At 46.0% G+C, this 13399-nt stretch overlaps 1 protein-coding gene across 2 annotated transcripts in view; it reads right to left on the bottom strand.

Moving 5' to 3' along the window:
- LOC140428016 (uncharacterized) overlaps positions 1–13399 on the bottom strand; it is a 147684-nt gene that overhangs the window by 49640 nt on the left and 84645 nt on the right. For both annotated transcript variants that reach the window (XM_072513965.1, XM_072513966.1), the window contains one exon: positions 5263–5347. In XM_072513965.1, coding sequence (XP_072370066.1) covers positions 5263–5347 — 85 coding nt within the window. The remainder of the gene's footprint in view (positions 1–5262; positions 5348–13399) is intronic.

The following is a 13399-nucleotide window of genomic DNA, read 5'->3' as shown; positions in this document are numbered from 1 at the left end:
ACTGGGTCAAGCTACTATATAAGGAGCCGAGGGCGAGTGTCTGCACAAAAAACATCAGCTCGAGTTACTTTTCTCTCCACCGTGGGACTAGGCAGGGATGTCCTATGTCCCCCCTGCTGTTTGCACTCACGATTGAGCCGTTGGCCATCGCATTAAGAAGTTCGGTGGCATGGAAAGAGTATATGATATCCTTATATGCCAATGACTTGCTGTTATACGTGTCCGAACCGCGTGTGTCGATAGGGAGAATATTGGAGCTGCTTCGGGTGTTTGTTCTTTCTCTGGGTACAAACTAAATCTAGACAAGAGTGAGTATTTTGTGGTGTCTCGGCCGGGGGTGGGGGCAGGGGTCGGGGTGGGGGGGTTGCCATTCCGTAGGGCAGGGACTCACTTTAGGTACCTGGGGGTGCAGGTTACCTGGGAGTGGGGGGGCTCCGCAGGTACAACATTTCTAGTTTGGTGGGGAGAGTGAAAGCTGATCTGGCAAGGTGGGATGGTCTCCCTCTGTCACTGGCGGGTTGGGTACAGGCGGTTAAAATGAACGTGTTGCCGCGATTTCTGTTTATTTTTCAATGCCTGCCGATTTTCCTGCCAAAGTCCTTTTTCAGACAGATTGAGGGAATGATTATTTCATTCATATGGGGAGGGAAGGTGGCCAGAGTTGGAAAGGTGTTGCTACAGAGGAGAAGGCAGGCAGGGGGTTTGGGTCTTCCGAACTTGATGTATTACTACTGGGCGACGAATGTGGAGAAGGTGCGGAGCTGGGTTAGAGGGGTTGATTCCCAGTGGGTCAGAATGGAGGAGAGGTTGTGCAGGGGATCGGGATTGAAAGCACTAGCAACAGCGCTGCTCCCGATGGCCCCGGGGAAATACTCAGGGAGTCTGGTAATAATAGCTTCATTGAGAATTTGGAGGCAGTTCACCAACACTTCGGGTTGGGGGCAGGGTCATGGGAAATGCTGATTCGGGGGAACCACAGATTTGAGTTAGGGAAGTGGGATGGTAATTTTCGGAAATGGGAGGAGAAAGGGATTAAGACACGAGGGGTCTGTTCGCAGGATTGAAGGAGCTGGAAGCAAAGTATGGGCTGGAGCAGGGGGAAATGTTTAGATACATGCAGGTTCGAGATTTTGCCAGAAAGGAGATACAGAGCTTCCCGGTGGAGCCGGCCTCCACATTGCTGGAGGAGGTGCTGACGACAGGTGGACTGGAGAAGGGGGTAGTGTCAGTGGTTTACGGAGGAATTTTGGAAGAGGCGAAGGCACCACTGGAAGGGATCAAAGCAAAGTGGAAGGAAGAGTTGGGAGAGGATATGGAGGAGGGGTTCTGGTGTGAGATGCTCTGGAGAGTGAACGCCACCTCCTCGTGCGCGAGGTTGGGGCTGATACAGCTGAAGGTGGTATACAGAGCACCTCACGAGGGCGAGGATGAGCCAATTCCTTGAGTGAGTAGAAGATGTGTGTGAACGTTGCGGGGGGGGGGGGCACTAATCATGTTCATATGTTTTGGTCCTGTCCAAAGCTAGAGGATTACTGGAAGGTTTTTAGGGTAATATCTAAAGTGGTGCATGTGAAACTGGACCCAGGGCCCCGGGAGGTCATATTCGGGGTGTCGGACCAGCCAGGGTTGGAAACGGGTGCGGAGACAGATGTTGTAGCCTTTGCCTCGTTGATCGCCCGAAGGCAGATCCTAATGGGTTGGAGAGCAACCTCTCCCTGTGCCCTGGCGTGGCGGGGGGACCTGTTAGAATTCTTGACTCTTGAGAAGGTTAAATTTGAACTGTGGAGAAGGATGGAGGGGTTCTACAATTCATGGGCATTAATCAGTATGCACTTTCAAGAACTGGATAACATTGAACATTAGTTGGGGGTGGGGGGTGGGTGGGAGGGTTGGGGGAGGGGGGCAGTGTGTGTCAATGGTGACTATGGGTGATTCCTGATTCCTTTTTGTCATTGGTTTGTGTGAACATGCGGGCTAATGTTTGGGGTTTGGTGGGAGGATGAGATTCTTGTTATTGATATGGGGATCGACATATTTGTTACTGATTATTGTTTATTGTTGGTAGGTGTAAATTTGGGAGAAAATGTGAAAAAGGAGGAGAATAAAAATATATTTTTTAAAAAAGGATGGTTAGGGAAAAAGTGGGACCTATCAGAGATGAAGATGGGAACTAGTGTGACGATGCAGAGGATATGAGAAGTCTTTTTAAAAAAATGTTTGTCTCCATATTCACAAAGGAAAGGGTCGATGCAGATAAAGAAATTCAAGAGGAGCCATGTGAAATATTGGATAAAACAATCATAACGAGAGAGGAAATGTTAGAGGAGTGGGAATCCTTGAAAGTGGATAAGTCGCCAGGGCCGGATGGATTGTTTGCTAGGATGTTGAAGAAGTTCAGGCAGGAAATAGCAGATGCTCAGAGGATTATTTTCCAATCTTCCCGAGACACTGGGAGGTGCCGGAGCACTGGATGAATGCAAATGTGGTTACATTGTTTAAAACGGGTATGAAGGAAATGCTAACCAATTGTAGGCCGGTTATTCTTACTTTGGTGATGGGCAAATTATGAGAATGAACCCTGAGAGATCGGATAAACTGTCACTTAGAAAAGCATAGACTAGTCAGGGAGAGTCAGCATGGTTTTGTTAAGGGAAGATCATACCTTACCCCCCCAACCATGGGTAATGTCACCCCCCGCAAATGTTACTCCACTCTCGGCCCGCCTATTCAGGCATCCCTACCCCTCTTGGCCTGCCTTTCAGGACTCCCGTCCTTAACCCTTTATGAGGCCCCTTCATACCTGCCCTTCACACACCCACACCCTTCATATCCTGCTTTTCATGGGCATGGCCCTCTTTCAGGCCCTGACTCTTGGCAGTGTCACCCAGGCACACAGGCAGTGCCAGGAAGGAGTGCCAAGGTGTCAGACTGGCAGTGTCAAGATGCCTGGGTGCCAGAGTGAGAGCTAGGGGGCCACGCTGGTCTGACCCAGCCACCCGGCTGTCTCCAATGGCCTGGGAAACTCCCCAGTTGCCGTTGGGTCTGGTCCACGATTTCATGGACCAGTACTAAATGGTGCCTGGTCCAGGCCTCGCTGGGGAGGCCATTAGTTCCCGCGCAGCGGGAGGATCTGGCGCAGACATATTTAAATGAGCCAGCCCTGGCGAGTTCCAGATCACGAGGTCTCTTGAGATTCAGATGAATCTCGAGAGATATCTCATGTGTCGCGAATCTCACGAGAGGTCTCGTCGCATCACCAAGTCGGGCCCGATGAGGCCGGTAAATCGCGCTCTATCGTTCTATGGTTCAAGGTAATTAATTACTTTTAGTTTCCTCGTTTATGTTCCTTTGGTTTTATTTGTCCTTTTGTTGATTCTCTTCCTCCTTTGTGTTTCCCAAATCCAAACTGTGTACTTTATTTTGCAGTTGACACAGTGATATTTGCACCCTCAATGCACAGGAAGCTACTGTACTTTGAAGAATTCCTGCATCAATATCAGGGATTGTGGCATAGAGTCACACTACTCCAATGCTGTAGGATGGCCTGTCCATACTGTACTCCCTCACTCTGTGATATTTCATGCTGGCCCTCTGACCAGGTATACCATATATAAAAACAAAGAAAAAACACTGTCCTGGGTGTAAGTAGTTTGTTTCTACTGGTCTGTTGCATATACCTGGTCAATATCAGTGCTGTTCTCTTTGGCTCTCATCTCCTTCACTCATAGTACAAGTTCAAGCAGTCAAAGGACAAGTGAGAATTCTACTGAAAAGTCTGTATCATAGAATTTATAGTGCAGTAGGAGGCCATTCAGCCCATCGAGTCTACACTGGCTCTTGGAAAGAGCACACCACCCAAGCCCACCCCACCCCACCCCCTACCCCCACCCCATCCCCACCCCATCCCCACAACCCAGTTACCCCACGAAACACTAAGGTGTGTAACAGTATGTACTTATTGATATACCCACTTATCTGTTAAGGGGATTAGGGGTTTATGGGGAGAAGACAGGAGAATGAGGATGAGAAAATATCAGCCATGGTTGAATGGCGGAGCAGACTCGATGGGCCAAGTGGCCTAATTCTGCTCCTATGTCTTATGGTCTTACTGATCTCAGGTATAAAGGTGTTTCTAATCTTAGTTGCAGCTGGACTTTGCTTTTGTACAGCTGACCTGGTTAAATATGGGTGTTTATATTTGCTTTAAAAGTGTTTAAGCAATGGCATGATGTCTTGGAGTTCATGAGTGAGGGGCATTGTTTTGATGTTGATAATGGCATTGGATACATTCATCAGGCAGTCCTCAGTCTTAATAGGAAGATGAGATGCTGTTCCTAAAGTTCCTCAAAGCAAACTGGAGGAACACCACCTCATCTTCCAATTAGGTACTTTACAGCCTTCTGCACTTAACAATGAGTTCAACAACTTCAGACCATGTACTCTGTCATCCATGATGATATTTTTTGCAGTCCACTCCCCCAGAGGGCCATCTGTAACTCGTTCTTAAGTTTTGTTTCAGAGTGTGTTGATCCTTGTTCTGCTATTAACACATTCTGCTACCTGAACTTTAGCACCTGCCTTAGTCTTTAACACAATTGTTACCAATCACTTTGTCTTGTGTTCATGACAAGAAAAGTCATGCAGACTCAAAATGTTAACTCTGTTTCTCTCTCCAAAGATGCTGCCAGACCTGCTGAGTTTATCCAGCATTTTCTATTTTTATTTCAGATTTTCAGCATCCGCAGTATTTTGCTTTTAGTTAAGCTAAAATTTAAATTGACTTGCCTGACAAATCTTGAAGGTGAACAAATCTTCACTATGCGTAGGAGATGCACTTGATTGATCATCTGATGGGACGCCTGCCACTGCCAAGTGCCGGGGGCCCCTTAAAATTCTGACCACTACAGACTTCCGAGACTGGACACGCCGCCCTTGAGCACTCTTTGGTCAGGATGATAGTCTGTAAGCCACCTATGCTGCCAATTTGCGACAATTAATGTAATATCAGGCACACACAGTAGAAGACCCGGAAGTCCGAATGGTGGCGACTTCCTGGTGCAGAACCCGTGGTCAGCTAACGACTATTATTCAGCCTGACAAATATGTCAAATAAATATAAATTATTGTCACCCTCAGCATGCAGTAACCAATATTGGTTGGGACTGAAGACAGGCCATGCGACACTCCTTTTTAAAATCTAAGGAAAGGTGTACACTTCATGTATTCAAAACTGTATGTGGAGTAAGTGGATGGACATCTTACCAATTCGTTTCTGTAGCACAGCAGCTGCAGTGGTGTTAGTATCACACATATCTCCTTTCACCTTGTCTTCTACAGCTCTGGCAGTCTAAGTAGTTAGAATAATGAAAACTCAGGTTAAAAACTTTTATAATTTTCACATAGTTAACCATTTCTATTCAAACTGAAGGTCATGGATCACTTGTCAACTGGCATTAGTCTTTACTGAGGGCATTTAGAAAATGTCAGGATCTACAAGTAGATCAGATAAATGCTGTTTAAAATTGTGCCTGTTCAGCAGCAGAAATTTAATGGTCATATTTTCTGAGCAAATATTAAAATAAGGCCTAATTTCAGATCCAGATTAACAGGCCTAACTGACTCCATAGAAAGTGCTTGCACCAAGAGAACATATCCAGGGTGATAACTAGGCTTCGAGTTCTCATTGTGTTGACTGAGTATTTGCATATATTTTTTTTTAGACAACCCGATTATTATTTTTCCACAATTAAGGGGCGATTTAGCGTAGTCAATCCACCTACCCTGCACATATTTGAGTTGTGGGGGTGAGACCCACACAGACACGGGGAGTATGTGCAAACTCCACACGGAGAGTGACCCGGGGCTGGGATCGAACCTGGGTCCTTGGCGCTGTGAGGCAGCATTGCTGACCAGTAAGGACGGTTTTAAGTATAAATGTAGACATTGGAACATATTTAAAAAATTGATGCATAGATGTAGAAAAAAACTTGACCATAGGAAGTAAGAATCCCTTTTAGGATTTATACATATGTCAGAATTCCCTCATGTAGATCAAGATTATTGATATTGGTGGTGCATAGATGGTGCTCTCTCTAACAATCCCAGACTACAATCTTTGAAAGTGAGGTCCCAGAGCACAGCAGCTAGTGCTGTAAAAAGGGTGTGTGTCCACATCCGCTCTGCTCCTTTGGACGCTGCCGCTGGAATCCTGGATGCGCTTTTGTTCTTCAGTCTCACCCAGCCTGAGTCAGGAGGATCAGACGAGACAAGTGGCAATCACCACTGATTGCCATGCCAAAGGAGTTATGGGCATAGTCAGTTGGCTACCCAGATAGTAGTGTTTGAGTGATGTGACATGCTGGATATTCATGTATACCTGTGCACATCAGTATCGTTCCTAAATCTTTTTGAATATAACAATACCACAATGCAATTTTCTGCTTTTAGCTGTTCTTACATTTAGTGGTTTGTACAGAACTTGTGTATCGTTGAAAAAAGAGGCATGTTAAAGCTTTTCTTCTTGCACTCATCAGGACACTTTGCAAGAATACCAGTGCAAAGAGAAAACAACAATTTATACGTATGAAAAGAGAATGCTGATTAGTTGGCAAGTGGACTCTGATATGTGGATGATATATTTGTTATATTTCAATCTGCAACTACATGTGATAATTTCCTTATACGTCTTAATGTGCTCCAGCCTGTGCTCCCATTCACATTTAAATGGAGCAGTATAATTAACTCTCTTTCCCTGACATACTAGTTGGTAAATTTGCCTGGGGAACACCATCTACCCCATGCCTACCTTCACTGGTCAATACACACGGTGGGTTTCTTACCATTCCATATGGTATAAGATTGGTCCTACCAGAAACCTTGGAAATAGGGCCCAAGCTATTTGCTCAGCATGCAAGCTTGATGCTGAAGTAGGGCACATCAAAGCCATCTTTCAGGGAAATAGTTACCCAGATCAGGTATTTGCTCAGCATGCAAGCTTGATGCTGAAGTAGGGCACATCAAAGCCATCTTTCAGGGAAATAGTTACCCAGATCAGGTATTTATACCATGTTGTATATTACACAAACTCATGAACGGGCCTAAGGTCATCACTTTTGACACTGAAAAGTGCTCAGCCTACCTCAGATTACCCCGGAAGGGTAAGGTATCTCAAAATCTGAGCAACTATTATGTAGCCACAACACGAGTGGTACTGACTGTTAGGAATGGGTTAAGAGACAATCCAATTACATATCAAATTGATGTTAAGCATCCAACAATTGATACATACGTAAAGATGTTGCAGGTGGCACTTGAGGTAGTGATAGATTTTTGTATGGTGTGTGTTCAAGGAAAAATAAAAGTATTTGAGAAAGCAGCAGAACTCTTTACTCGATAGCTGCCATAGACTAATAGAACATAGAAAAATACAGCACAGAACAGGCCCCTTGGCCCACGATGTTGTGCCGAACCTTTGTCCTAGATTAATCATAGATTATCATACAATTTACAGTGCAGAAGGAGGCCATTCGGCCCATCGAGTCTGCACCAGCTCTTGGAAAGAGCACCCTACCCAAGGTCAACACCTCCACCCTATCCCCATAACCCAGTAACCCCACCCAACACTAAGGGCAATTTTGGACACTAAGGGCAATTTATCATGGCCAATCCACCTAACCTGCACATCTTTGGACTGTGGGAGGAAACCGGAGCACCCGGAGGAAACCCACGCACACACGGGGAGGATGTGCAGACTCCGCACAGACAGTGACCCAAGCCAGAATTGTACCTGGGACCCTGGAGCTGTGAAGCAATTATGCTATCCACAAAGCTACCGTGCTGCCCTTAAGAACAAATTAATCTACACTATATCATTCTACCGTAATCCATGTACCTATCAAATAGCTGCTTGAAGGTCCCTAATGTTTCCGACTCAACTACTTCCACAGGCAGTGCATTCAATGCCCCCACTACTCTCTGGGTAAAGAACCTACCTCTCACATCCCACCTATATCTTCCACCATTCACCTTAAATTTATGTCCCTTTGTAATGGTTTGTTCCACCCAGGGAAAAAGTCTCTGACTGTCTACTCTATCTATTCCCCTGATCATCTTATAAACCTCTATCAAGTCGCCCCTCATCCTTCTCCATTCTAATGAGAAAAGGCCTAGCACCCTCAACCTTTCCTCGTAAGACCTACTCTCCATTCCAGGCAACATCCTGGTAAATCTCCTTTGCACCTTTTCCAAAGCTTCCACATCCTTCCTAAAATGCGGTGACCAGAACTGTACACAGTACTCCAAATGTGGCCTTACCAAGGTTTTGTACAGCTGCATCATCACCTCACGGCTCTTAAATTCAATCCCTCTGTTAATGAACGCGAGCACACCATAGGCCTTCTTCACAGCTCTATCCACGTGAGTGGCAACTTTCAAAGATGTATGAATATAGACCCCAAAATCTCTCTGCTCCTCCACAGTGCCAAGAACTCTACCGTTAACCCTGTATTCCGCATTTATATTTGTCCTTCCAAAATGGACAACCTCACACTTTTCAGGGTTAAACTCCATCTGCCACTTCTCAGCCCAGCTCTGCATCCTATCTATGTCTCTTTGCAGCCGACAACAGCCCTCCTCACTATTCACAACTCCACCAATCTTCGTATTGTCTGCAAATTTACTGACCCACCCTTCAACTCCCTCATCCAAGTCATTAATGAAAATCACAAACAGCAGAGGACCCAGAACTGATCCCTGCGGTACGCCACTGGTAACTGGGATCCAGGTTGAATATTTGCCATCCACCACCACTCTCTGACTTCTATCGGTTAGCCAGTTTGTTATCTAACTGGCCAAATTTCCCACTATCCCATGTCTCCTTAATTTCTGCATAAGCCTACCATGGGGAACCTTATCAGATGCCTTACTAAAATCCATGTACACTACATCCACTGCTTTACCTTCAACCACATGCTTGGTCACCTCCTCAAAGAATTCAATAAGACTTGTAAGGCAAGAGCTACCCCTCACAAATCCGTGCTGACTATCCCTAATCAAGCAGTGTCTTTCCAGATGCTCAGAAATCTTATCCCTCAGTACCCTTTCCATTACTTTGCCTACCGCCGAAGTAAGACTAACTGGCCTGTAAGTCCCAGGGTTATCCCTATTCCCTTTTTTGAACAGGGGCACGACATTCGCCACTCTCCAATCCCCTGGTACCACCCCTGTTGAAAGTGAGGACGAAAAGATCATTGCCAACGGCTCTGCAATTTCATCTCTTGCTTCCCATAGAATCCTTGGATATATCCTGTCAGGCACGGGGGACTTGTCTATCCTCAAGTTTTTCAAAATGCCCAACCCATCTTCCTTCCTAACAAGTATTTCCTCGAGCTTACCAGTCTCGTTCACACTGTCCTCTCCAACAATATGGCCCACTCTCATTTGTAAATACAGAAGAAAAGTACTCATTCAAGACCTCTACTATCTCTTCAGAATCAATGCACAATCTCCCGCTACTGTCCTTGATCGGACCTACCCTCGCTCTAGTCATTCACATATTTCTCACATATGTGTAAAAGGCCTTGGGGCTTTCCTTGATCCTATCCGCCAAAGATTGTTCATGCCCTCTCTTAGCTCTCCTAATCCCTTTCTTCAGTTCCCTCCTGGCTATCTTGTATCCCTCCAGCGCCCTGTCTGAACCTTGTTTCCTCAGCCTTACACAAGTCTCCTTCTTCCTCTTAACAAGACATTCAACCTCTCTTGTCAACCATGGTTCCCTCACTCGACCATCTCTTCCCTGCCTGACAGGGACATACATATCAAGTACACGTAGTACCTGTTCCTTGAACAAGTTCCACATTTCACTTGTGTCCTTCCCTGATAGCCTGTGTTCCCAACTTATGCACTTCAATTCTTGTCTGACAACATCGTATTTACCCTTCCTCCAATTGTAAACCTTGCCCTGTTGCACGCACCTATCCCTCTCCATTACTAAAGTGAAAGTCACAGAATTGTGGTCACTACGTCCAAAATGCTCCCCCACTAACAAATCTATCACTTGCCCTGGTTCATTACCAAGTACCAAATCCAATAAGGACAATCTGGTCAGACAATCCACATACTGTGTTAGAAAAGCTTCCTGGACACACTGCACAAACACCACCCCATCCAAACTATTTGATCTAAAGAGTTTCCACTCAGTGTTTGGGAAGTTGAAGTCACCCATGACTACTACCCTGTGACTTCTGCACCTTTCCAAAATCTGTTTCCCAATCTGTTCCTCCACATCTCTGCTATTATTGGGGGGCCTATAGTAAACTCCCAACAAGGTGACTGTTCCTTTCCTATTTCTGACTTAACCCATACTACCTCAGTAGGCAGATACTCCTCGAACTGCCTTTCTGCAGCTGTTATACTATCTCTAATTTACAATGCCCACCCCCCCACCTCTTTTACCACCCTCCCTATTCTTATTGAAACATCTATAACCAGCGATCTCCAACAACCATTTCTGCCCCTCTTCTATCCAAGTTTCCATGATGGCCACCACATCGTAGTCCCACGTACCGATCCATGCCTTAAGTTCACCCACCTTATTCCTGATGCTTCTTGCGTTGAAGTATACACAATTCAACCCATCTCTGTGCCTGCAAGTACTCTCCTTTGTCAGTGTTCCCTTCCCCACTGCTGAATATCGGCTACCTTAGTTGCTGGACTACAAATCCAGTTCCCATTCCCCTGCCAAATTAGTTTAAACCCTCCCGAAGAGGACTAGAAAACCTCCCTCCCAGGATATTGGTGCCCCTCTGGTTCAGATGCAACCCGTCCTGCTTGTACAGGTCCCACCTTCCCCAGAATGCGCTCCAATTATCCAAATACCTGAAGCCCTCCCTCCTACACCATTCCTGCAGCCACGTGTTCAACTGCACTCTCTCCCTATTCCTAGCCTCGCTATCACGTGGCACCGGCAACAAACCAGAGATGACAACTCTGTCTGTCCTGGCTTTTAACTTCCAGCCTAACTCCCAAAACTCGTTTATTACCTCCACACCCCTTTTCCTACCTACATAGTTGGTAGCAATGTGCACCACGATTTCTGGCTGCTCCCCCTCCCCCTTAAGGATCCTGAAGACACGATCCGGGACATCCCTGGCCCTGGCACCCAGGAGGCAACATACCTTCTGGGAGTCTCGCTCGCGACCACAGAATCTCCTATCTATTCCCCTAACCATTGAATCTCCTACAACTATTGCTTTTCTATTCTCCCCCCTTCCCTTCTGAGCCCCAGAGCCAGACTCAGTGCCAGAGACCTGGACGCTCGGGCCTTCCCCCAGTAGATCATCCCCCCCAACAGCATCCAAAACGGTATACTTGTTTTGAAGGGGAATGGCCACGAGGGATCCCTGCACTGTCTGCCTGTTTGTTTTCTTTCCCATGACTGTAACCCAGCTACTCTTGTCCTGTACCTTGGGTGTGGTTACCTCCCTGTAACTCTTCTCCACAACCCCCTCTGCCTCCCGGATGATCCGAAGTTCATCCAGATCCAGCTCCAGTTCCCTAACACGGTCTCTGAGGAGCTGGAGTTGGGTGCACCTCACACAGGTATAGTCAGTGGGGACACCGGTGGTATCCCTCACCACCCACATCCTCCAGAAGGAGCATGCAACTGGCCTAACCTCCATCCCCTCTTACCTTACAGAATATAGCTGCCCTGTGGACCAACTGGACCTCCACCCTCAGACTCTGCTCCCAGTCAGCTGCACTCTCTGTAAATTCCTGGCTCCCTTCTCGCTCTTTGCGGAAATGTAGGAAACAAAATGAAAGGAACACCTTACTCCCTCCTCACTTAACTCCCTCCGTCACCAAACTCTCACTATAGCACTCAAATGCACCAAATTCAGCACTCCCTCCGTCACCAAACTCTCACTATAGCACTCAAATGCACCAAATTCAGCACTCCCTCCGACACCAAACTCTCACTATAGCACTCAAATGTACCAAATTCAGCACTCCCTCCGTCACCAAACTCTCGCTATAGCACTCAAATGCACCAAATTCAGCACTCCCTCTGTCACCAAACTCTCACTATCGCACTCAAATTCACCAAATTCAGCACTCAGTGCAAACAAAGTTTGAATCTCAAAGTTTGCACTGTAGGTGGATCACTTTTATACTGTGAATCTAGCCTCTGAAAACTGGCTTAATCCAATTAACTAATTAACAAGCTCCAGCCGCCCGTACCTACAAGTAGAATCTTTGTTTAAAGCTGATTGAAAATTCACCTTCTTCTCAACCAAACAGCAACTTTTCAGTTAATTAACTAAATAAAAGACTAGAGTTTAGATAAAAATGAACCCTTATACTCCCTCAGTCACCAAACCCACACTACAGCACTCAAATGCACCAAATTCAGGACTCGGTGCAAACAAGGTCTGCACTGTAGGTGGATCACTTTTATACTGTGAATCTAACCTCTGAAAACTGGCCTAATCCAATTCACTAATTAACAAGCTCCAGCTGCAAGTACCTACAAGTAGAACCTTTGTTTAAAGCTGATTGAAAATTCACCTTTTTCTAAACCAAACAGCAACTTTTAAGTTAATTAACTAAATAAAAGAAATACTAGAGTTTAGATAAAAATGAACCCTTATACTCCCTCCATCACCAAACTCTCACTATAGCACTCAAATGCACCAAATTCAGGTGCTCGCCACTAACACAATGCTGCCATCGACACAAAAAGACATTCTATCTATCATAGAATCATAGAATTTGCAGTGCAGAAGGAGGCCATTCGGCCCATGGAGTATGCACCAGCCCTTGGAAAGAGCACCCTACTTAAGCCCACACCTCCACCCTATCCCCATAACATAAACCCACAACTCCACCCTATCACCATAACTCCACCTAACCTTTTTGGACACTAAGGGCAATTTAGCATTGCCAATCCACCTAACCTGCACATCTTTGGACTGTGGCAGGAAATCGGAGCATCCGGAGGAAACCCACGCAGACACAGGGGGAGCGTGCAGACTCCACACAGACAGTGACCAAGCCGGGAATGTGAAGCAACAGTGCTAACCACTGTGCTACCGTGCCACCCATATCGCACAAATTAGTAATGTGGTATCTGAATTTCAGCACCATTGCAATGCTAGGTATTTAGACCGTCCATCCCAATGACTGGCGAATTGTATCAAACAGCATGTCACGGCTATTGTTCACAATAGGCAAGGTACAGACCGTATCCAACCAGCCTGTGCTTGCAAGACTCAAAATACAGTGTCTAATATTAGGTGTGATTCTGCGATTGCACAACGTTTGCAAAATAATCCTCAGTGTGCTAAAAATTACACTGACAACCATTTTAAGATTGTCAGTCAGGCTTGCAGAGTGGCACAAT

This window comes from Scyliorhinus torazame, chromosome 8 (assembly GCF_047496885.1).
Source record: "Scyliorhinus torazame isolate Kashiwa2021f chromosome 8, sScyTor2.1, whole genome shotgun sequence".
Classification (NCBI taxonomy): Eukaryota; Metazoa; Chordata; class Chondrichthyes; order Carcharhiniformes; family Scyliorhinidae; genus Scyliorhinus; species Scyliorhinus torazame.
This window is presented reverse-complemented; position numbering and strand designations above follow the sequence as displayed.